The sequence below is a fragment of the Miniopterus schreibersii genome (genome assembly GCF_964146895.1).
Source record: "Miniopterus schreibersii genome assembly, chromosome: 10".
Taxonomy (NCBI): Eukaryota; Metazoa; Chordata; class Mammalia; order Chiroptera; family Miniopteridae; genus Miniopterus; species Miniopterus schreibersii.
The window spans coordinates 55,166,793-55,190,242 of NC_138110.1; the positions used below are offsets into that span (position 1 = coordinate 55,166,793).

The 23,450-nt window shown below is 39.1% G+C and overlaps 1 protein-coding gene across 1 annotated transcript in view; it reads left to right on the top strand.

Annotated features, from left to right (window-relative positions):
* The window catches only part of CHD6 (chromodomain helicase DNA binding protein 6), a 170,323-nt gene that overhangs the window by 80,435 nt on the left and 66,438 nt on the right, over positions 1–23,450 (top strand). Inside the window, exons 6-16 of the mRNA XM_081149734.1 lie at positions 2,590–2,652; positions 3,484–3,542; positions 4,197–4,314; positions 8,517–8,603; positions 8,805–8,939; positions 9,515–9,636; positions 10,838–11,081; positions 12,273–12,449; positions 13,075–13,218; positions 15,138–15,393; positions 16,121–16,331. Coding sequence (XP_081005860.1) covers positions 2,590–2,652; positions 3,484–3,542; positions 4,197–4,314; positions 8,517–8,603; positions 8,805–8,939; positions 9,515–9,636; positions 10,838–11,081; positions 12,273–12,449; positions 13,075–13,218; positions 15,138–15,393; positions 16,121–16,331 — 1,616 coding nt within the window. The remainder of the gene's footprint in view (positions 1–2,589; positions 2,653–3,483; positions 3,543–4,196; positions 4,315–8,516; positions 8,604–8,804; positions 8,940–9,514; positions 9,637–10,837; positions 11,082–12,272; positions 12,450–13,074; positions 13,219–15,137; positions 15,394–16,120; positions 16,332–23,450) is intronic.

The window sequence follows — 23,450 nt, forward strand, 5'->3', positions numbered from 1 at the left end:
AGAATGGCTAAAATTTTAAAGACTGACAATACCAAGTTAGCTAAACTCCCCATACCTTGTTGGTGGATGTAAAAATTGTTACAGTCACTTTGGAAAAAATATTTGACAGTATCTGTTAAAACCAATCATATAACCAAACTCATAGTCTAGCAATTCCACTCTCATGTATATGTATCCAAGATAATTGAGTGTACTTGCCCAACAAAAGACATACATGAACATAGGAAGCAACCCAAATATTCCACAACAGTAGAATGGATAAGTAAATTGCGGTGTATTTATACAACAAAATACTACACAGTCATGCGGAAGAATGAGCCATATACTATATGATTCAATTTATATGAAGTTTAATAATAGCCAAAACTAATTGATAGTGGTAGAAATCTGAAGAGTAGTTACTTCCCATGAGGGCATGGGAGTCTTCTAGAATGTTGGAAATTTTATAACTTGATCTGAGTGTCACTTATACAAGTGTGTGTGTGTATATGTGAAAACCCATCAACTGAACACTTGAGGTCTCTGCATACTGTATGTGTGCCACACCTCAGTAACTTTAAAGCATTGTGTAAGCATGTCTGGTTATTCCTTGATGATGTAGACTGTAACTCATTTATTTCTGTAAGACCAGTGCATAAACGTAAGAGACCCTCAAATAATATGGAAGAAAATTAGGAAGGAAGTAGGAAGTTAGGAAGGAAGTTGGTTCATTAATCTAGTTTCTCTTAACCTAGCACCTGTGCCTTTGCTCACTGCCTGCTTGCCATAGAAGGCTGTTTGTTGGCTGCAGCATCGGGGTAGTGATCTTTATTGCTCAAGAAAGTACTCCTAGCTTTGGCCCTTTGCTGCTAGCCATCCTGATTGTATAGGATATGTCTGAGTATATGGAGAAGGGGGAGACTTTTTAATTAAGTGGAGTAGATTAAGAATAATAACTGTCTCCAGCCTGTGGTCCTGGTGAGTTTGATGCTTTATTTCCTTATGTATTTCCTTCTCTTTCTCTTCAACACTTCAACAAATATTGGTTGGGATTCTCTTCCAATTCAACAAATATTTACTGGTCACTCACTGTTGCGTGGCCTTTTTGAGCCATCTAGCTACATCATGAATAAAACAAATAGGGTCTCTGCCCTCAAAGGTTTATATTGAATGGGAGAAGACAAGCAGTAAACAATAAACTGCCTTCTCCTTTCCTAACTTGTGCTTAAGAATCAAGCAGAACAAAACTTAAACAGAAAGTTAAAAGCTTCCTCCTGTTGTATGGTAGGCACACTTCACTCGTTTTCTTGTTGAGCTGTGGGAAAAGACTTGTCATTTTGGATTAACTTCTGCATGGCACCTAGCACAATGCCATGTGTCTAGGGGAATGTAATAAATATTTGTAACCTTTGGGAGCATCTGTCAGTGCCTGCTGATTTCCATACTTTTTTCCTACCATCTGCCCTCATTTATTTATTTATTTTTAACTATCACTTTTCTGGGAAAAGCTTGATTTAATATCCAAGAAAATGGAAGTTTTCTGTAATGGCATGGCTTTGTGATGGCTGAGCTCTAAAATGGGTAGACTGAAGACAGTGATGTGCAAAATAAACCATCCTTTGGAGAAGTTCTGATCAGGCACCCAGATAGTTATTTTGAGAGCTAGGGTGGTTGTGATGAGCATTCTTTTTATACACAGTTCTAAGTCTCCTATCATGATAAATACTAGATCTGGAAAGGTCATTGGAAACCACTGAAATAAAACTACTTAAATAAAGTCCTAGAAAGACTCTTAAATGCAAGAGTGTTCTGACTCAATGCATCCTTTTTTTAAGTTTGTCATTTTTGATGCATATTTTTAAAACTCACTCTGTACAAAGAGATTTCATGGAGATTAGGAGCCTAGAAATGTTGATGTGTATCTAGGGTAGAAAAGAAAGGAATTAATTTGTTTCAGTTGGGATTTGTAGTCAAAGGATGATCAGTGAAACAGCCATTTCCAGGTGTAGCGGGGCAAGATGGCACAATTTAAAAGGGAGTAATTACACCTTCCGTTTGCATAGTGCTTACTCTCCAAAAATGTCTTCATGTGCCATTTTATCCACTCACCGACCCAGTGAGAGATCTGATTTTAGCTCCTGTATTACTAGATTTGGAAACCATGAGGTGTTAATTGACTTACCCAGATCAATAGCTGGTAGGTATTAGAATTGAGACCTTCTGATTCTAAAGCCCCCAGACTCTTTTATGTCACATCTTTCTGAAAGTTATATGAGGCAACACATAGGTAGTTTTGGCAGAGGAGGGTAGTCCTCTGGCGATTTTAGTGATGCTAAAGAATTTTAGTAATGCTAAAGGCAGATCTGAAACTAAGAGTCTGAAAAGCAGAATAACTTCTCAGCGTGTATGTGTTTATGGGGCCAGGTAATTGGGTTGTGCCCAGAGGTTAGAAGGTTTTCTATCTTTTGATCACTCTGGTCTGATAGGAGGGAGGCCTTGGTATTCACAGGTGAACTTTTGGATGCAGTCATACCTGTATTTCTTAATAGAATTATTTCTTGGATTCTGTGGTGCCAGTGACTCTCTTTTCTTTTTAACCCCCGTCTCCAGGAGCCTCCAGAGGATGACGCAAACATCATTGAGAAGATCCTGGCATCTAAGACTGTTCAGGAGGTCGGTGACTGATGTTTTTGGCTTTTATATCACTAGCAAGATTATACCTTCTGTGAAGAGATATTTGGCTAGAGAGCCTGGAGTGGTCATTCCTGGTGGGCGTGTGAGCTAGGTGTGAACATTGGCTAGTCAACAATTATTTTTACCCTCATGGAAGCTTTTAGAACATAAAATTCTTAAATATTTGAGAATGGCCCAAACTGGTATTTTTCCTCCATTGTGACCCTAGCAAAAGGTCTTCATCCCTTAGTTTCTGTAGCCCATTGAAAGTCATCAGAGGACCAAGAAGAAGAGATGGCAAAAGAGTCCTAATGAAAACATTGTGGGGCTTTTTCCTTTGGATATCCCAGGGCCATTGTAGGGATCCTCTAGAGAAAGTTCCTGAGTGAGAGAGTATGTTGGTTCCAGTGAGCATGAACACGTCCGGTATTTATGAAAGTAACTTACTTTGAGAGTGAACACCACTGGTGTTTTGGGGTGATGGTCAGGGGGGGCTCCAGAGATAGTACATGTTCTTACTTCTGCCTAGACTCTGCTCCCGATGGGTCTCAGAGTCCTGCGCCAGTTTGCATTTATCAGCTGAAGGCTGTCCCACCCTGGACCTTGGAAGGCACCGGAAAGATCATTTTTTCTTCTTTACCTTATAGCTAGCTGTGTAGTCAGCCTTGATAACCCTGCTCAGTAGCTGTCAGAAAATTACCTGGAAAAATGAAAATATCCCCGAGAAATCTGTATTAAGACAAGGCAGATGTGTTATTTACCTGTTTTCTTTGGCATATAAAGGTGATCTACAGGGATCTGGGCTGATTAACTGCTTGCTCTTGGTTACAGGTTCACCCAGGAGAACCCCCATTTGACTTGGAGCTATTCTACGTTAAATATAGAAATTTGTAAGTTTATTTAATGTATTATTTGTATTTGAATTTCATATGAATAAAACTTCCTTTCCCTATCACATTATTTTCTATATTTCCCAAGAATGGCCCCTAAGGCATGACCCACAGTTAGTTGACTCAGGTTCACCTTAGGTGGTAGTGCTCAACTTTGGCTGCACATAGAATCACCTGAGAGCTTTAAAACTACTGCAGCCCTTGCTCCACTCAAGACCTGTTGACTCAGACCCTGGGAGTAGGTCCCAAGAATTGATGTGTTTTTAAAAACGCCCTGTGTGATTCTCATTTCCACCTGGGTAGAAAACCACTGATCTTGTAGCCTATACTTTTTCCCCCTCTTGCATTTTTCTTTAGTTCTCTGTTACATGCCCACTTTCACTAACTGTAATGATAGGCTGCCTACATCTGCCCTCCCTCTGTTCTCAGCCAGTTTCTGTGGAAGCTGCAGAATGCTCATGGCTTGTAATTGCTGCATTGTTTCTCCTGTATCTGCCCTTAAGGGCAAAGCCCTTCTAGGCCCAGTCTCCAGCAATTGCACAGCAAACCACTTGGATGCTTCTGTGTTAGATGGTTACTCTGTTTATTGAAACACTTTAAAGCTCAGTGACTTGCTGGTTACGTTCTTGTCTCACCATTTGTGTCGTTGGATAGTTCCTATTTACATTGTAAATGGGCCACGATGGAAGAGCTCGAAAAGGATCCTCGCATTGCGCAGAAGATCAAGCGATTTAGGAATAAACAAGCCCAGATGAAGCACATTTTTACTGAGGTGACGCAATATTTACTGACTAATCTGACCACTGCTTTTCTTGCAGAACTAAATATTGGGCATAAGTTTCTTTAAATTGAAGTTTTGTGCAGATCTGTTGCTCAAGTCAAATTGCTAAGTGTGCACCGATTTATAGCAAAACTAGTCCATATTTCAGCCATAGAAAACAAGCGATCCACCGAGGTATGAGGAGCAAACCTTACAAACTGACAGCCCGTAAGAGCATGTGTCTTGTCAGAATACCAGTATACAGCTAGGCAAGAGGAATGTGCGCACAGTTCTTTCACCTCCCCACCCCCAAAGGTGATTCCAAAAGGACCAAAGTTTGAATGTCCAAGATAAAGCCAAAAGGCTAGAAAATAGGAGTTTCTAAGTTTGCTGCCTACAGCAAGAGGAAGGATTGGTGGATTTGGATGTCAAACCTACAGTATCTGTACATTAGAAAATGTATAGATACATTAAGTAGTATGTATATATACATATTTCCTGATTATATGCATATACACATACATACATAGTAATTAGAAAATATGTATATGCGTTATATATACATATTTTCCAATGATATGCATTCATGCATACATACATACACAGTATACATTTTTATCTAATATGAGAACCTTCCTATTTATATTTTTATACATACACACACATTATATACACACATATACATATGACCAATAGTTTAGTAAGAAATGCTCCTATAATTACTTAAGAAAAATATAAAACCCCAAATAGAAAAAAATGGACACATTAACCATACAGAAATGTAGTAAATTTCACTAATAGTCAAAGGAATGTAAATTAAAATGGGAATCTTCTAGTTTTTCCATATCAAATATTGAAGATTATAAAAATAAATACTATCCTTTGCTGGTAAGGGTGTAGGGAAGAGACACTCGTACATCACTGGGTGGGAGCATCATGTTGTATGACCTGGGTGAAGAACAGTGTGACAGCAGACATCAAATGTCTCAAGATGTGCTTGTCCTCTGTCCCAGCAACTCTAATTCTGTCATTTATTTTAAGGAAGCTACCAAGCCTTTGTGCAAAGATTTAACAAAGAAAAACATTTATATTGGTGAAAAGTTGAAAACCAAGTGTTAGGTAATAGATATCTGTAAAGTATGATATAGCCCACAGAATGGGAGTACTGGCAGACGGTAAAAATGATGTTGGGGAACAGTTAATGACAGAAAAGGACTTCTCTGGTGATGGGATTGTGGTAATTTTTATTTTCTTATTTATAACATGTAGTATTTTTAGTTTTATTTAGATAACTTTTGAAGAAAGGAAGCAATAAAAATTATTCTTAAAATGTAGCCATAAGTACTAGACCTTACGAGTACACTCAGAAGCCACCAAATTATAGTAAACTGCTGCATATACTTACCAATTCATTATTCATGTTGTAATCTTTTTCTTCAAGTGACAAAAAACTATTTTCGGATAATAAAAATAAGCATTCTCCTTTTCCCAATGTAGGGTTCTTCCTCTTTAGCCTTAACATTTGGCCCAGCCCTCCCTGTAGTTCTGAGGCCCGTGAAAACTGTTTTCATGGCAGTGTTCCTCTGGTAGAGAATTGGGGAAAGGAAGGTGACAACTAGAATTAGAAAACCATCTTGAAGCCCCTTTGGATACTCTCCCTCTGTTCTTGGAACATTTTTTTCACACCTCTATTTTAGCAAGTATTTGCAGTGTCGTAACTTGTTTACAACTTGTCTGCATCTTCCATTATGAGCCCTATGCAGCAGACAGGGCCCATGTCTTCCTCATATTTCTATCCCTGGTACTAGGCACAGGGTCAGTGCTCAGTAGTTATTTGGCTGTTCTCAGGGAAGTGAGGATGTTTTGACCTATGCTGTTCATTACCCTGCTCCAGTACCTTCAGCATTTCCCATTTTCTTGAAATAAGGTCCAAGCTCCTTAATATAGCCTTCAAAGCTCCATTTGTTTATTTTCTGATATATTCTCAAGGGATTGAGTTTTCCTTGGTTGGGAATATAGAGAGAGGAAATTGTGTTGGATTTACAGAAATACTGTAGCAACAGTTCATACTCTTGTGGGAAGGAAAGGCCTTTGAGAAGGTTGGAGGACATCATGAAATTAAGGAGTAATAGTAGGTAGTAGTTCCTATTACATTGTCTTTGGTTTTGACCTATTTAACATTTTTATTAGTAACTCGGATAAGTTATATTCTTACAAAATAAATAATAACTTAGTTTTGAATAGAGCGTCTTCATATCTGTTATTTCCAGGCACTTTAGGAGGTATCCAGGGGAGAGGGTGGTCTTGTGAAGGAGACTCTGGCTCGAGAGACTCGAGTTCCCATACTCCATAGAGGTGGAGGCATTCTAACTAAAACCCTAATTCTTTCTGAAAACCAGACCCAGTGCTGGGAAAATAAATGACAAAGGCAAAGTTCAGGCCAGGATGAGTGAAATATGGCAGTAAAATGTAATGTTACACATTTGTATTTAAAGATCTTTACAACTTGGAGTGGGAAGAAGACTGGATAGCAGTTCTAGAGAGAAAAGATGTTGCCAGTTTAATTACAAGTTTGCCATAAGCCAAGAGTAGGGTGTGGCTGCTTAAAAAGCAGCATTAATCCTACACTGCACCAATAGAACAGTCCTGCTGTGCCTTGCTGTTTTCATTCCTAAGAGTTATGTTTATTTTTGGGTACCAGGATTCAGTGGCAGGCTCTGCAAAACCTGAGGGTAGCCTTAGGAGGACTGTGATGGTGGTAAAGGGATCAAGGCATAGCTGAGTGATTGAGAGCAAAGGTGGAAAGCAGACTGCATGGTGCTAGGAGCCTGGGCTCTGGAGTCAAACTATTCCTCTTATACATACACACGCTCACACCTTGGGCCCCTTGTATAACCTCCTTCAGATTCACCTGTGTTAAACCAGAATTCCTAATAGTATCAACCTTGCAGAGGACCTGGGAGGATTAAGTGACACAGTGTTTACAGAAGTGCTTAGCACGGTGCCTGACCCATCATCTCTGTCCCACATTAGCTCTGCATCATTATGGGTCTGGAAACATTAAAGCATCTGAAGGACATTTGGTCACCTGGTGTCAGTTAACCCAGATAGCGAGGAGATTATTGAAGAGCAGCCCAGAGAGGAGAGAATCAACTTGGTCACCGCTGCTGCAGAGGAAGCAGTTCACATCAATGAGTCAGTTACAGGATGGAAATTAGGCTGTAATTTAATAGTAATAACAAGAAAGATCATGCTGCTATTGCTGAGCAGGCAGAGGTAAAACTGCCCTGGCAGCGGGTCAGGTCTTAGAGTGCAGTATATTCCTGAACATGGGAATAATTGAATCAGTGTGGATTTGCCAGGAATGCTATGAGAAGTATTCCTGCATTGATTAGAAGATGAAACTAGATAGCATATAACATGCCTTCCAGCTTAAGGGGCCATAAGAACATTCCAGCAGTCCAGGAGGAGGGCTCCTGGGTAAGAAACCTGGGTAACATTCCAGTTCTCACAGCTCTGTGTTCCTTGGTCATGTTACTTAGCCTCTCTGAGTGAGTTTTCTCATCTGTAAAGTAATTACTCCATAAAGTAGTTTTGAGACTTAAGTGAAAGCATTTGGCATAACTGCAGACACACATTAAATGTCTAAGTGCTGATTATTATTGTTTTGTAAGTACCCTTTTTTGAAGCATAATATGCATAAAGATAAACAGATCCTAAGAGTACAGCTCAGTGAATTTTTACAAAATAAACACATCTGTGTAACTACCACCTAGATCAGGAAATAGAACATTATCTGTACCCCAGAAGCTCCCCTCATGCTTCCTTCCAATGTTAGCTATTACTGTTGGTATTAAGAAGAAAAAGAAACGGTAATTGTGAGTTTCCAGGGGTTATCTTTGGAACAAGTAACGGTAATAAAAGGGCATCCTCTTTGTGCTGATTTTTGCACAGTACTGCAGTGACCAGGAGAAAAGTCTTCCCCTGGTCGTGGGGCAGCCTGTGACATGTAGTTGATTCTTTTCAGTTTAGTCATGGAGAGCAGGATTTAGGATATTGAAGAGTGTATGTGAGGTGACTTTTATTCTCAGGGGAACCATTTCATGCATTTCCTCATAGGGCCCAGAGTAGGGGGTCACTTAAAGGTAAAACACTGGAAGACGGATTTGAGGGCAGGAGGACACTTTTAAACTCTTCTCCCCTGTTTGCATTAGCCTGATGAAGACTTGTTCAACCCAGACTATGTAGAAGTTGATCGCATCTTGGAGGTGGCCCACACCAAGGATGCAGAGACGGGAGAGGTGGGTATTTCGCTACGTTGACTCTCCTAAAGTGTCTTCCCTTCTTACGTCATCTTTTGCTTGTTTTATTAACATGTGGTGTTTGTTTTAATCCCATTGGTGTGTTGTATTGTAAGGTGGGTTTCCAGGGGTCAGCCAGATTGTGGTCAACTCCTTTAATCTAGTAGAAACAACGTAAGTTTCTCTCCCTTTTCCCTCCAGGAAGTGACACATTATCTGGTGAAGTGGTGCTCACTGCCTTACGAAGAAAGCACATGGGAGCTAGAGGAAGATGTGGATCCTGCTAAAGTTAAAGAATTTGAATCTCTCCAAGTTCTCCCTGAAATTAAGCATGTGGTAATCTATCAGTTATATGTAGAGATTGGTGTTTCATATGGAAAGACAAAGTAATAAGACTGCTATTGTGTTTATGGAGAATTTAAGGAATTTGCAATTTTGATTATACAGGCTTTTTACCTGATGTCCTGACTCTAGAAACTAATCAAAATATTTGACCCACTATACTTTCCTGAACTGCTAACACAGGCACAAAGAAAGAGACTCTGTCTGTAGAAATAAAGAGAAAGCTAATTTCACTAATACTGGCTTACAGGGAAATTGGAATGTAATTGGGAGTGACATCTAAGAGTCTAAGTAAAACAATATAACACTTATAAGATTTTAGATGGGTCTGTTTCTCTTGTTTAATTATTTGCAAATTTTACCAAGGTATTCTTAGTTTAATCCAGTGAAACCTAGAAAATGTAGGGCCTGCACATTAATGAGAAAATTGTCACTGCAGTGTGAAGCCAGCTTTAGTGCAGTGTTTTGAGATTGACCACCTTCCCCACTGTTATTCTGTGTTCCTATTTGGGTTTTGCCTCTAAAACATCATTCTCCACAAGTTGTGCTTTCTGCTCTTTCCCCACTAGGAGCGACCTGCTTCAGACTCCTGGCAGAAACTCGAGAAGTCTCGCGAGTATAAGAACAGTAACCAGCTCCGGGAGTACCAGCTGGAGGGGATGAACTGGCTTCTGTTTAACTGGTATAACAGGTGAGGGTCCAGAACCCTTCCTGTCTTCATGGATGATTTCCTTACCAAGTCTTTGTACCTGGAGGTGGACTGCTTCCTGGGCCCGCATAGACTAACAGCAGCAGAGTGCTGAGGGAGTGCAGCGCGGCCACTGGTTTAGGCTGTGCTCCTTGCACGTTCATCATACCAGGACTTTATTTTTACGTCAGGTATTTCTCCAAACAAAAGGAATGGTCTTTACACATTGTTGACTTCATGCTTTTTAAAAAATTCTGCTGGTCTAGCCAAAGGGTTAAGCTCTACCTAGGTTGTTATGATCAAAAGATTCTTTAAGCATGTTTTCTATCTCTTAAGTCTTCAGCAAAGGTTGGCTTTAAAAGGGAGTAGATCTGGATTCTAGCCCCAACTCCACTACTTGTTTGAGTTGTAGGTGTTCTGGACTTGTGCTGTCATGCTCAGTTTGTGCTTTAGTTCCTGTCAGAATTTGATGAAGCAGATGAAATTTGAGAAAGATGGGTTGAGATTTTTCTTAACTCTCTGGAATGTCCCCCTAGTGTCGATTTTAAAGACAGCATGTTGCAATGGAACACACACCACGGCAGGACTGGAGAGTGTCCTGGCGCAGTCCCTGCCCTTATTCACAGCGCCCCTCAGAGAACAGCTTGGAGTGGGGCTTTCCAGGCCTGAGGTCGCATCTGTGCGGTGAGGGGTGAGACCGGATGCGGGCCGCACCCTTTCTTCGAGTGTCATGGCTCTGTGCAATCTGTGACCCTGGATCATTTTTACTTTGATGAGGAATTTATTATGTGGGGTAAGATTGTCCTTTGATAACACAAATGATAGACAATGAGAGTCATGCAACTTATCATTTTATTTTTGCCTTGGCTTCCATAAAGTCTGTTAGGTACAGAAACTGGCTTTAGTTTGAGGCATATTTTTGTTCTCTAATATTTTAATTTTTAGGGTTTTTAGTTTATATTTAAATGGACCCAATTAATGTATTTTCTCACAAGCTGCATAGTTCCTTTTTGGAAGTAGGCAGGGTATGACTAATAATAATAAAAATTTGCCTCAGTTGCATCTCTGGAAAATGCCAGTTAGGCCATCACTGACCTTCACGTATAGGCCAAGGTATGCTTCTGAAGTATCTTTTTAGTTATAACCAACCTCTACCTCTTTTCTCTATTGATGATGAATTACTTGTGTTTCTTACTCTCTGCAGAAAAAACTGTATTTTAGCTGATGAGATGGGCCTTGGGAAGACCATCCAGTCCATCACATTCCTTTCAGAAATATTCCTTAGGGGAGTCCATGGCCCTTTCCTCATCATCGCCCCTCTCTCCACTATCACCAACTGGGAGCGGGAGTTTCGGACGTGGACAGAGATGAATGCCATTGTGTACCACGGCAGCCAGATCAGCAGGCAGATGATCCAGCAGTATGAGATGGTGTACAGAGATGCGCAGGTGAGCCTCACAGAGACCACAGAGACCCCGTGACACCCCGATGTCGTAGTTGAGAACAGCATTTCCATTACTTGTCTTCTGGAATTGTAGTGCCTTTTGCCTTGGGTTGCTGTTGACTGACTTTGTAGAATCAGTCATATGCTTATTGAGGCAGACTTTTTCCTCCTCCCTGGTAGTTTAATTTATGATAAAACACAGAATTATAGGGCATGCTTTCCATTCCCTGAGATACACCAGAGGCTCTTTTTAGGACTCTGAAAGCTTAGCTTCTGGGTTAGCTTATGAAGTTACTTTTACATGCAAAAATATTATCTGAATCATTATGTGCTCAGTGAAGAAAGTGAGCAGAAGGATTAGTATATAGAGAATGGAGTTTGGAGAGGAGGTTCACAGGTCTGACAGGGAAGGATAACGAGAAAACAGCATTCATATTGTTAAAAGCGCAATATAAGTCTTTAAAAGCTTTTGTTAAGTATACGCACTTAGCCAAGTTTGCTTGTATTCTTGTCCTGGGCACTGGATTTTATAATTAATCAAGGTGAAAATTAAATGAATCTAATCAGGGGAAAGCCCGCCAGGAGCTTCATAGTCAGCAGGAGACACTTGGAAGAAATTTATGGTGTGCTCTAGCCTGATGCAGCTCTGTTCTTTAAATGTGAAGGCAGCACTGAGACAGGCTAAAAGACAAAGATGTGCCCTGCTTGGTAGCACCTGTCCCAGGTGAATCAAGATCTTTACTTTGAATCTATGCTAGAACCCAAGTTACAAGTTGAAATTAATTGTATGTGAAAAGTAGCAGAGAAGGTTTCCTTGGGTGTTCAAGCTATGCATGGTTTAGACAGACTCCTAACTGAAATACGTGAATCACCACCCATCTGCTTTCCTTATCCTGGCAATTAATAAATAAAAAGCTTCCTTGCTGTGCCTTCCGTATTGCTCATCTGTCTCACCTTTGTGAGGGCACGTGCTGTCTTGCTTCTGTTACGTCCATGTAATAAGGTCTGTCTCTTGTCTAAAGAGCTGGTTCGTTCTTATGTTCTCTCTCTTCTCAGATGAGGAAGAGCAATGCTTATTGGCTACTCACCTAGGTCCTAGCATTTCTAATGCTTTCTCCTCTAGTCCAGCTGGTGCCCATTAGCTGAATTCTATGGTCGTGGCATAAAGCTTTGCCTGCTGTTTTATCATCCTCAGGGAAACCCCCTTTCAGGAGTCTTCAAGTTCCATGTTGTCATCACAACATTTGAGATGATCTTAGCAGACTGCCCAGAGCTGAAGAAGATTCACTGGAGCTGTGTGATCATCGATGAAGCCCACAGGTTGAAGAACAGGAACTGCAAACTTCTGGAGGGTCTAAAGCTCATGGCCCTGGTGAGAGTTGCAAGCTCTTTACATGAACACAGGTTGCTTCTCTTCGCCATGAAGGAAGCATTCTTTAGCTGTTCTGCATGTAGTTTACATGTGCATAGTCTTGCTTACTCAAGGTTTTCTTTTTGCTCTCTGTAGCTGTGATGGTGCAGGAATCAAATGTTTTTTAGTTATGAACTGGGTTAGCAATTTCACCTTTGCCATAGATTGATTCCCAAAGGGACCCAGGGGAATCTTAAATCCAATGAAATGTTCGACCTGGAAATATAAGGTGTTCTGGTTTGTTTCTTGGTCCCTGAATAATCTGGTATCAAAGATGATGGCTTTTTAACACTATTGTCTTGGCACAGTGCCCAATATGTGGCAGGAAGGCACTCAGTAATATTGAATGAATGAATGAATGGTTGCTTTCATTTACATGAAATTGCTGCTGGAATTAGTAATGTGAAAGGAAGGCTGATCTGTCTATTGACTGTACTCCCATGAATTGTTGCCACCCTGTCTTTTCATTAAAGCAAAATAGAATTGCCCCAAATTGAGCACAGAATGCCCTGGCTTCATTTTCCTATCAAAACATCCTGTTTGGGGAGCTCAAACACTGTTCATCATATAGCGTTAATTTGTACAGGAACACAAAGTGCTGCTCACTGGGACCCCCTTGCAGAACTCTGTGGAGGAGCTCTTCAGTTTGCTCAATTTTCTGGAGCCATCACAATTTCCTTCAGAGACTGCTTTCTTGGAGGAATTTGGAGATCTGAAAACAGAGGAACAGGTAAATCGGTGCCTGAAAGATTGAGGGGACAGTCAAGGAAAGAAGCAGCCACGGTGGGGACGAGTTAGCAAGTCCTGACATCCTTTATTTAATGTATTTGTTTGTTTATGTTGAGGAGGGTAAGCTGATTATTAGCGGTCCTTATTACTCCAAAGAATGAATGAAGCAGCATCTAAAATATCTTACGTTAACATGTCAGGCCGCTAGCTTTCACTGATCTCACATGTAAGTTCGATGATTTTGCTCATAGCTCTGATTTCAGTATCACGGTGCTTTCTTTCGTTTCCCTCATCTTTCCTCCTTCCTCCTACATAATCTGCAACATATTCCCAGGCTTATGTTTTGATTACAACAAAATACTCAAGAGCAGTGAGGAAAAGAAGGCAGTCATGTACTAGAGCAGTTGGTAAGTCCAGCTTTGTCCACGTCAACTAAACTTCCTCAGTTTTCAAAGATCTAGTTCTGATTCTGGCTTATTGGACTCCAAGCTGATTGAAAAACAATTGACATTAATAAATAGTTATCTACTGTGGGTAGAAATCTCTACTAGAGATTATAGAAACAAGCCAGACAAGTTTAAATGCCTCGAGAGTAACAAATAATAGAATTGGGGACTTTATAAGACAGAAAGGTCACATCTGTTTGGAAATCAGGCAAGATTTCATGGAGGAGATTACAGTTTAAAAGGGGACTTAGAAGAGTGGGTAAGTTTTCAGTAGGTGGAGAGAGAAGAGATGGTGACTACATAGGAAAAATGGGAATTTATTATTTATTAAATGGAATTTATTCGGGAATAGGGCATCAATTCGAGTGAGCTGAAAACAGGATGGATGACTATGGAGTGTGAGGGCAGAGGGGTTTAGGGTTATATGGTGGGAAGACCTGGAAAGACAGTTTGAAGAATTCGTTGGGCATTAGAGGAGCAACACAAGGCCTTGATTGCTGGAGTGACATAATTAGTTCTGCTAAATTAATCTAGCAATGGTGTGACAGTGGGTTGGGGCAGAGAATTTGGGGACTGAGAAAGCTAGGGAATTTCACTAACAGATGTCAAGGGTACACTCTGTGGTTCCAGTCTGTCTCTACTTTTGTGGCAAGTCAGACTTTGAGATCAGTGACTAATCAAGCTGAATTCCGCTTTTATTCATGTGCAGTATCTATTGTACCTTCAGAAGCCAGCTCCAGCCCTCTCCCCATTTTTGGACCATTAGAAATGCATCCTCACCCTAGCCAGTTTGGCTAGTGGACTGAAGGGTCTCGGGTTTGATTCTGGTCTAGGGCATGTACTTCAGTTTCAGGCTCAATCTCCAGCCCTGGTCACTACAATAAGTCTAGTTTAGTTAACATCCATCACCACACATAGTGACAAGTATTTTCCGTAGTGATGAGAGCTTTTAAGATCTACTTAGCAACTTTCAAATTTACAATACAGTCTTATTAACTATGGTCACCATGCTGTACATCCTAGGGACACATTTATTTTCTAACTGGAAGTTTACTCTTTGACCACCTTCATCCATTTTGCCCATCCCAGATTGCCTCTACTTCTTACTTTGTTCTTTCAGCATCTAAGTCTTCCCTTTATAATATGTCACTTGTACCTCTTAACATGGCTTAAATATTCCTCACTTAATTGCTGCACATATGTGCATGTTAGAGGGAGAGAGGTTTATTTTCTCCATGCTAGAAAATAGGTACTGTCTTTTGTGTTTTTCTTTCTTTATATCTTGTAAGGTTGCCACATAGTTTCTCAGTAAATGCTAGTGAATGAAAACTAGATCCCTTTTTTCCTTTCAGCCTCATGTTCAGGGATCAGTCATGATCTTTCATTTAGTCTGCTACTGCAGTACTATGCTTGAGAGATTGTAATGAAGGTTGCAGTACCCCAGTAATCATTAAATCAGGATTTACCTGGACAGGTGAAGAAACTGCAGTCTATCCTAAAACCAATGATGCTTCGGCGGCTGAAAGATGACGTGGAAAAGAACCTTGCTCCCAAACAGGAGACGATCATTGAAGTAGAGCTGACCAATATCCAGAAAAAGTACTACCGGGCAATTCTGGAGAAGAACTTTTCCTTCCTGACCAAGGGGGCAAATCAGCACAACATGCCCAACCTCATCAATACTATGATGGAGCTGAGAAAGTGCTGCAACCATCCCTACCTGATCAATGGTGAGTGGGGGAAGCACGGGGCAACCCAGGCCGGCTGTGGGCCTCTGCCACAAGGCCCCTGATAACCAGCGATCTTAGGTACTGAATTCTCATTCCCAAAGAGGTTGATGGATCTAGCTAAGCAGTCTAATGAGTACACAGAGCCAGTTTTGAAGCTGTCTGCCTATCCAAAGATGGAGATGTTACTCATCAATCTGCTGTCCGTTACCTACTTATGGTTTAGTCCACACTTTCCATGTTGGGACAGGGACGTGTGCTACTTCATTGCACATGTTGAGTAAATGGTCATGATGCAGTGAGATTAAAACTCTGTAGATAAATGAACAGTTGTCTATTTTAATAAGAACATGTTGGAGCCTTTTTGTTTAAAATAAAGCTTTTTGGTAAAATTTTAAATCAATATGTGGCTTGGATTTGCTTATAGCTAAGTTTTATGGCACTAAAAGATATGTCTTTTTGTCAGCTTTCTGTGAAGTTTTCTTTACGTGCATAAGTTAGCTTGGTATCTCAAATCCTTTCTCTACCTTGTGAGACTTCCCAGGAGAGCAAAGCACTAGAGTTCTCTGTACCTGCTGCCACTGCTGTGCCCTCTGCTGAGCATTGCCTCACTGGACTTGGTCCCGGACCAAAGAATTTACTTCATTTCTCCTAGGATCTGTAAAGCAGAGAGCAGCTTTTACCTTTATAGTCTGTGCAAGGAATAGTTTTGTTCCTTTTTTTTTTTCAGGGGCCGAGGAGAAAATTCTGGAAGATTTCCGGAAAAGCCACAGCTCTGATGCTCCCGACTTTCAGCTACAGGCCATGATTCAGGCGGCAGGGAAGCTGGTGCTGATTGATAAACTGCTCCCTAAGCTGATTGCAGGTGGCCACAAAGTGCTTATCTTCTCCCAGATGGTGCGCTGTCTTGATATCCTGGAAGATTATCTCATCCAGAGAAGGTGAGACTTGTGTCAGAGCAGTGAGTCAAATGCTGCAGGCACTTCCTTTTCCTCGATACCTTTTGACTCATTCAGAAATTGTGCTTCAACAACAAAAAAGCATTCAAAACGGGAGAAAAGGAATCTTAAAGATTCACTAAATTCCAGAGTTAAATCTTATGACCAAGTATTTCCAAGTTTAACTCTCTAGAGTGAATTTCATAGCTTATAAAGTACAGCCCTTGCTTTGCTTAAAAACGATATTCTACATGTTTGTTTATATTCTTCTTAGTTGGAAGAAACAATTCAAACAGCATTAAGAGAAGGTTAAAAAAATAATGTGTTTACTTTTTTTGTTGTTTTCCTTATTGATGACGAAAGCATCACTGTGTCAGGTTACTAAAAGAGCGTGACCTGACAACTCAGGAAAATAATTTGGGAGTATTTTATGTCCTTTTCAGCAAACCCTCTCAAGGTTTTTATGATGCACTAGCTGGGGCATCCCAGTTTATTTTCTTGTTCCAACTCCTGTAATTTCTTGATCCTAAGTCTATTACTCGTGAAGGTGGAAAGTCAGTGGTATTATTTGGATTCAGTGTGGGCACTGTATTTGTTACATTAGGCACTGTTCATTTCTAGCCATTGGGATACATCAGTGATCTGAAGATGATAAATGGATTTTTAAACACTCTTAATGATAAAAGACTTTTCAAGATCATGGAAACTATTGGTCTTGGTGTTGCTAAATTTAAAAGAAATTTTTGTTTTCGTAAAGTAAATCAGCAGATCTCAGTTGTCTTAAATATTCTTGTCCTTGAAAATTCTGTTTGCTCTTATAATATGTAATTTCTAGAAAGAGGATTAATGGCAAATTTACCTTTGGGGTATGCTGGCATTTAACGTTTATATACGTAATTCCTTGAAATTGGATTAGACAGTAAAAAAATGTCTCCAAGCCCTAGGTTTTTTAGGTAAAGAATTCTTAAGACTTGTATTATTTTTTTCCTTTGAGAAAGTTATAATGAATAAATAAAAAAACTAGTAAAGTAGTTTCATATTTGATGACTTCACTTTAGATGAGGAACCCATTGCCAGAACACTTGCTTCTCATAGATATATTGTTGTATTCTTCGGAATATATACAAAACAACTCCTAGCTTGCAGTTTTTTAAAGAATCCCCCCCCCCAAAGTAAGTAACAGTATAATTAACACCCTTTTGCAAAGTATGGGTGTCTTTATTTAGCTTCCTTTATGCTATTTTTATTTATCATTTATTGTTCATTTTGTTTTCAAATTACTTAAGTATTACAGGGTTTTTTAAAAACTATAGGCACATGTAACACCACCACCTGCCCAAAGACCCCATTCAGACTTAGGTGTTTATCTTTTTAGTATTTCTTTCTTTGTGCATACATATATTTAGTTTTGTTGTTTATTTGTTTAAACATTCTACTTTGTAACTCACATTTTTATTTAATATATTATGAAAATTTTTTCTTTAATTATTTTTCTACCACAGAATTTTGGTGATCTACATGATATTCTTATTCTACTTCATGGGTTGTTTTCAATTTTTCAGCATATTAAGGAACTCTGAATATCCTTTACATTCATTGTGAATGTTGCCAGTTATTTCCTTAGGCCAAATTTTGATGTACATTTTTAAAAGCATTTGGTACATATTTTTAAAACCCCTGTAGAAAGATATTTAAATTATGGTCTCTTGTTTTAGTTTGTATTTCTATTTTTTTTTTTAAGTATGTTTTTATTGATTTTAGAGAGAGGGAGAGGGAGAGAGAGATAGAAACGTGGACAAGAGAGAAACATTATCGATTGGCTGCCTCCTGCACACCCCCTACTAAGGATCGAGCCTGCAACCCTGGCATGTGCCCCGACCCAGAATCAATTGACGACCTTCTGGTGCAAGGTTGACGCTCAACCACTGAGCCACGCCAGCTGAGCTATATTTCTGATTATTAATGAGAGTGAATATGTTTCATGTATCTTATTTATTTATATTTCTTTTCTTATGAATTGTTTATTCATGTTCTTTCTCCATTTTCTGTTGCTCCTTGTCTTTTTGTTTATTAATTTATAAGAATTGTTTACTTGAGAATATGAAGTAGCCCGGCCAGTCATGGCTCAGTGGTTGAGCATCGACCTAGGATCCAGGAGATCGAGGTTCGATTCCAGGTCAGGGCACATGCTTGGGTTGCAGGCTCGGTCCCCAGTCAGGGGCGTGTAGGAGGCAGCCGATTAGTGACGACTCTCTCATCATTGATGTTTGTATCTCTCTCTCTCCCTCTCCTTTCCTCTCTCTGAAATCAATAAAGACATTAAAAATATATATATATATATGTATATGTATATGTATATGTATATGTATATCTATATCTATATCTATATCTATATCTATATCTATCTATATATAATGGTATATATACTTCCCCGGTATTATTTTTGATTTTTTGCTTATGGATATGGGTTTTTGTATGTTTATTTTTTTTGTAGAAGTTTTAAATTTTATAATAATCAAATCTCTTGACCTTAAAACAACTTTAAATAAATTTAAATGCTTAAATTAATATGCTTAAATAGGCTTCACTCACCTGTTAACCATTGCAATCATATGAATATTCTGAAGTATTTTCTTTTATGGTTTCTTCACTCTGATAGCATCTAACAGAGTACTTCTGGGCTTAATATCATCATTACTTTTCTCTTTTTAATTCAGTTTCTTTTTTAATATGTTTTTATTGATTTGAGAGAGAGAGAGAGAGAGAGAGAGAGAAACATCAATCAGCTGACTCCTACACGCCCCGTACTGGAGATTGAGTCACAACCCGGACATGTCCCCTGACTGGAAATCGAACCAGCAACCTCTTGATGCATGGGACAACGCTCAACCAACTGAGCCACACTGGCCAGGCCTAATTCAGTTTTTATTTTCATTAAAGTTATGCATGCACATAACTTAAAGAGCCAAATTATTTTATTAGACTTATGAAAAATTGCATTTCCTAATTTACTCCCTGCCTGGCCCCTGAATTTTCCCACCCCCAGAAACAATTACTTTAAATTCTTTATGCTATTTCTTTTGGTATTTATAGCTATATCTAAAAAAATGTTAATAGTTATAATTCTTTGATTTTTTTTTTTTTTTTTTTTCCAGTTTTAGGTATTACCTGTTCTCACTGTGAAAGATGAATATTTATCTTCTTTCACTTCCCCTCATAAATGCCACGTGTGCAACTTCCTGTCCTCCCAATTTCCCTATATGCCATGTAATACTTTGGATTAGTATAGTGTTCAGTGTTTATTAGGACTTATGTAAATGCTAAATTACAACTTAGTCGTGTAGTACCGTTATTTCCTTATTGCACAATTTTTATTTTACCTGAAACTAAAACTTAGCTTTTTTTTAATTGCTTATTTTTCTGTTTAGTTATTATAATTCAACTCCAAAGTTTACCCTGGTTGTCTAAATCTCCTCTTGTTGCGTTCAAGCACATCAGTTTCATCTTCTCAGGGCCATCTCTCCTGGGACCTTTTAACATGCCCCCTCTGTCCAGTTGCTCTTCCCGCCTAGTACACAGTTGTCATCGGTGATCTCCCTTCCTTCATCATGCTGACAAGTTTCTTTCCTTTCCACTTGAATCAGATCTCCTTTTTGGTGGATCCCATGTACCTCTTCTGGGAGCTTCTGAGAAAGGATGACTGATAAGTGAATTTTGAGACTTTGAAGTGGGTTTTTTTTTTAGTTTCTTTTATGTTTGTTTTGGTGGTGTTTTTTTTAGTCTACTTTCATTCTTGAGTAATAGTTTGACTGAGTTTGAGATTATAAGTTAGAAATCATTTCCCACAGAATTTTGGAGGGTTATTAGTTCATTGTCTTCTAGCTTCCAGGGTTGCTGTTTAGAAGTTCAGAGCCCTCTGATTCCCATTCTGTGTATGTGACTTTTTGGGTTTTTTCTGTTTAGAAGCTTTAATATATCCTCTTTGTCCCAGTGCTGTGAAGTTTTACAATGACCTGCTTTTTGTATGAGATGCATTGAATTGCATACTAAGTAGTTATTTCCGATCTGAAATCTAAGTTCTTCAGCTCTGGGAAATTTTCTTGAATTTTGTCTTTCATTATTTCTTTTTGTTTTGTTTTATCTTTGTGGAACTCCTGTTATTTGTTTGTCAGACCTTCTAGATTGATCACCTGATTTTCTCTTTCCTCTTTCCTCTCCATCTCATTATATTTTGCTATATCTTCTGATAGAATTCCTTTACTCTCTCTTCCAACTTTAACCCTAGGTTTTCTTTGTATAATTATATTTTAAAATTTCTTAGAGCATTTTCTTCTCTAAATTTTCTATTCTTATAGCATTCAACTGCTTATTTCACAGCTGCAGTGGCTTCTTTCATCTTTCTGAAATTAATCATGATAGATTGTGTGTTTTTTCCTGCAGTTTTCTTCAAGTCAAAATTCTCTTTTTGTTTGTTTATATCTCTGCCTTTTATATTAGAATTCTGGGTTGGCTTTTATTTTTTTTTCCTCTCAATACGTTTGTTTTTTTTTTTAAATCCTCACCTGAGGATATTTTTTCCATTGAGAGAGAGAGTGGAAGGGGGGCAGAGGGGAAGAAAAGAGAAGAGGAGAGAAAGAGAAACATTGATGTGAGACTCACATCGATTGGTTGCTTCCTACACGCACCCAGACCAGGGCTGGAGAGTGAGCCTGCAACCCAGGCATGTGCCCTTTACCGGAATCAACCCAGCTATCCTTTGATGCACAGGCTGATGCTCTAACCACTGCTCTAACAAGCCAGGGTTTTCTTTCAACACTTTAAGTATTATTCTACTATGTTCTGTCCCTAGTTGTTTCTGATGAGAAGTTCTGCAGTAATTTAAGTCTCTATTTTCTTGTATATAATGTGTTGTTTTACTCTGTCTAGTGAGATTTTCTTTGATTTTTGATTCTCAGCAGTTTGTGATGGGTGGAATTCATCCTGTGCAGAGTTCACTGAGCCTCTTGAATGTGTAAGCATGTATCATCAAATTTGGGAGGACTTGAATCACTATTTTTTCTATTTTGTTTTTCCTTTTGCCTCAGCCTTTCATTTCTTTGTAAGACTCCAATTACCTGTATGTTTGACCTTTTGATATTGTCCCCACAGGTCCTTAGTTCTGTCTTTTTCTTTCCCCCTCAATCCTTTTTCTCTCTCTTGTTTTATCTGTCTTCAGTTTCTCTGACACTTTTCTCTGTTATTTCCTTCATTCTTATTAAGCCTATCCAATGCTTTCTTTATACAGATTATATTTTAGTTCTAAGCGTTTCATTTGTTTCTTAATTTGACATTTTTCTGCTATGATTTCCTGTCTTTTTATTCATTGCATATATTCCTTCACTTTATGGAGAATAATTATAATAGCTCTTTTGAAGTTCTTGTCTGATAATCGTAGTATTTTAGATTTGACATCTGTTTATTGGCTTTTCCCTTGAGAATGGGTCACATTTTTCCTATTTATATGTTACATAGTTTTGGGTTTTTCCATGGATATTGTGAATATTTTGTTGTGGAGATTCAGGATTCTGTTATACTGCTGTGAAGATGTGGATGGTTTTTATTTGGAGGCATTATATGAGATGTGACTCAAAATGCAAATTCTGTCAATGTCTCTGGTAGGTAGCAGCTTCAGCCTCAGCTCAGACTACTCTCAGTCTGCCCCAAGCATATGTGAGTCATAGGTTAGCCAGAGTCTTAGGTAGAGTTTATAGCCAGAGTTTGGGGTACACCCTCTTTCTACTGTCTTTCTACTTTCTGGAGTTGTCTTCTTACCCTCTGGCAGTCCTGGTTGCCGCAGACTCCAGCAACTTTTTATCAGATTTGTAGCTGCCCTGCCACCTCTGCCATCATAATTGTGGCTTCTCCTCTGATCAAAACCACACGTTTCTGTTGCTGTCCAAAATCTGCCTGCTTTCCTTAACTTTCCAGGGCCCTCAGATAAGTTTCTGTGTTCATTTGTTTTGTTGTCTGTATTTCGTCTGTGCTTTGTGATTGTCATTTGCTGAGGGTTAATATGTTAGGATCTTGCCCCTCCGTACCAGAAGCAGAGCCTCTGTGTTTCAGATCAGAGGCTTTCCTCCAACGTCTGGTCTTACCCATCAGATGGTGGGCACTATCTAACTGATTGGAAGGTCTGGGTATGTGGGCTAGGCTTGCTGGCTCTGGGCTTCACCCTCCATATGTAAATACTAGCCACCTAGATGGACCATTTCATTGGGGAATCTCCAGGGTCAGTATTTTTGGATGTTCCTTTCTCTCTTCAGCCTAAAAGATGGGAACTTGATTGTACCTGGAGCTGATTGTGGGGAAGCAGGGTGGAGAGGGGTAGGGAGGTCTCAATATCTGTCACTCTTCCCTTTTTTCAGTCTAGTACTTCTATGTTTAACTGTGGTTGGTACCCTCTAGGGTAGAGAGGGTTACAGGTCTTCTGTTTTAATCTTCTCAGGGATGAGGTGGGTGATCTGTAGGCTGGTATTCAACCAGTTCCCCTGGTTTTTAGACTCTTTGCACCCCCATTTTCAGGGATACCTGGTGTCACAAATGCCTGATCCCTTTGGGTATTCTGCAGTATTAAATTATGTTATTTCTCACCTGGGATTCTGCTTTTTTTAAATTAAATACCACTTGGCTGACTTTCTGTCTTTCAGAATTTTGTTATAACTTTTTCTGCTCTGTTTGTGGGTTTATATGGGGTAGTGTATTATTATGCATTTTTTTAAAATCCTTTTACCATCAATTTACTAGACGTTGAGGAAGATAAAAGAATAAAATGGGTTTGTTAATTCATAATCTTTAACAGGATTTCTGTGGTGTTTGTTTTTTACATTGCAGTCTTCAATCCTGTAATTTTGATAAATGGTATATAATGGGCGTCTAATTTAGTTTATTTCTAAATATGTCTAATTTTCTATTTATTTAATAGTCCATCTTTTCCCACATTCATCTAAAACACTGTCCATAAAATATACTGAGATATTATATATGCTGGGTGTATCCCTAACCTTTCTGTTCTTTTGATCAATATTTCGATTCCTTTGCTCATATATTATTACAGATGAACTTCAGAATTATTCTTTTTTAATC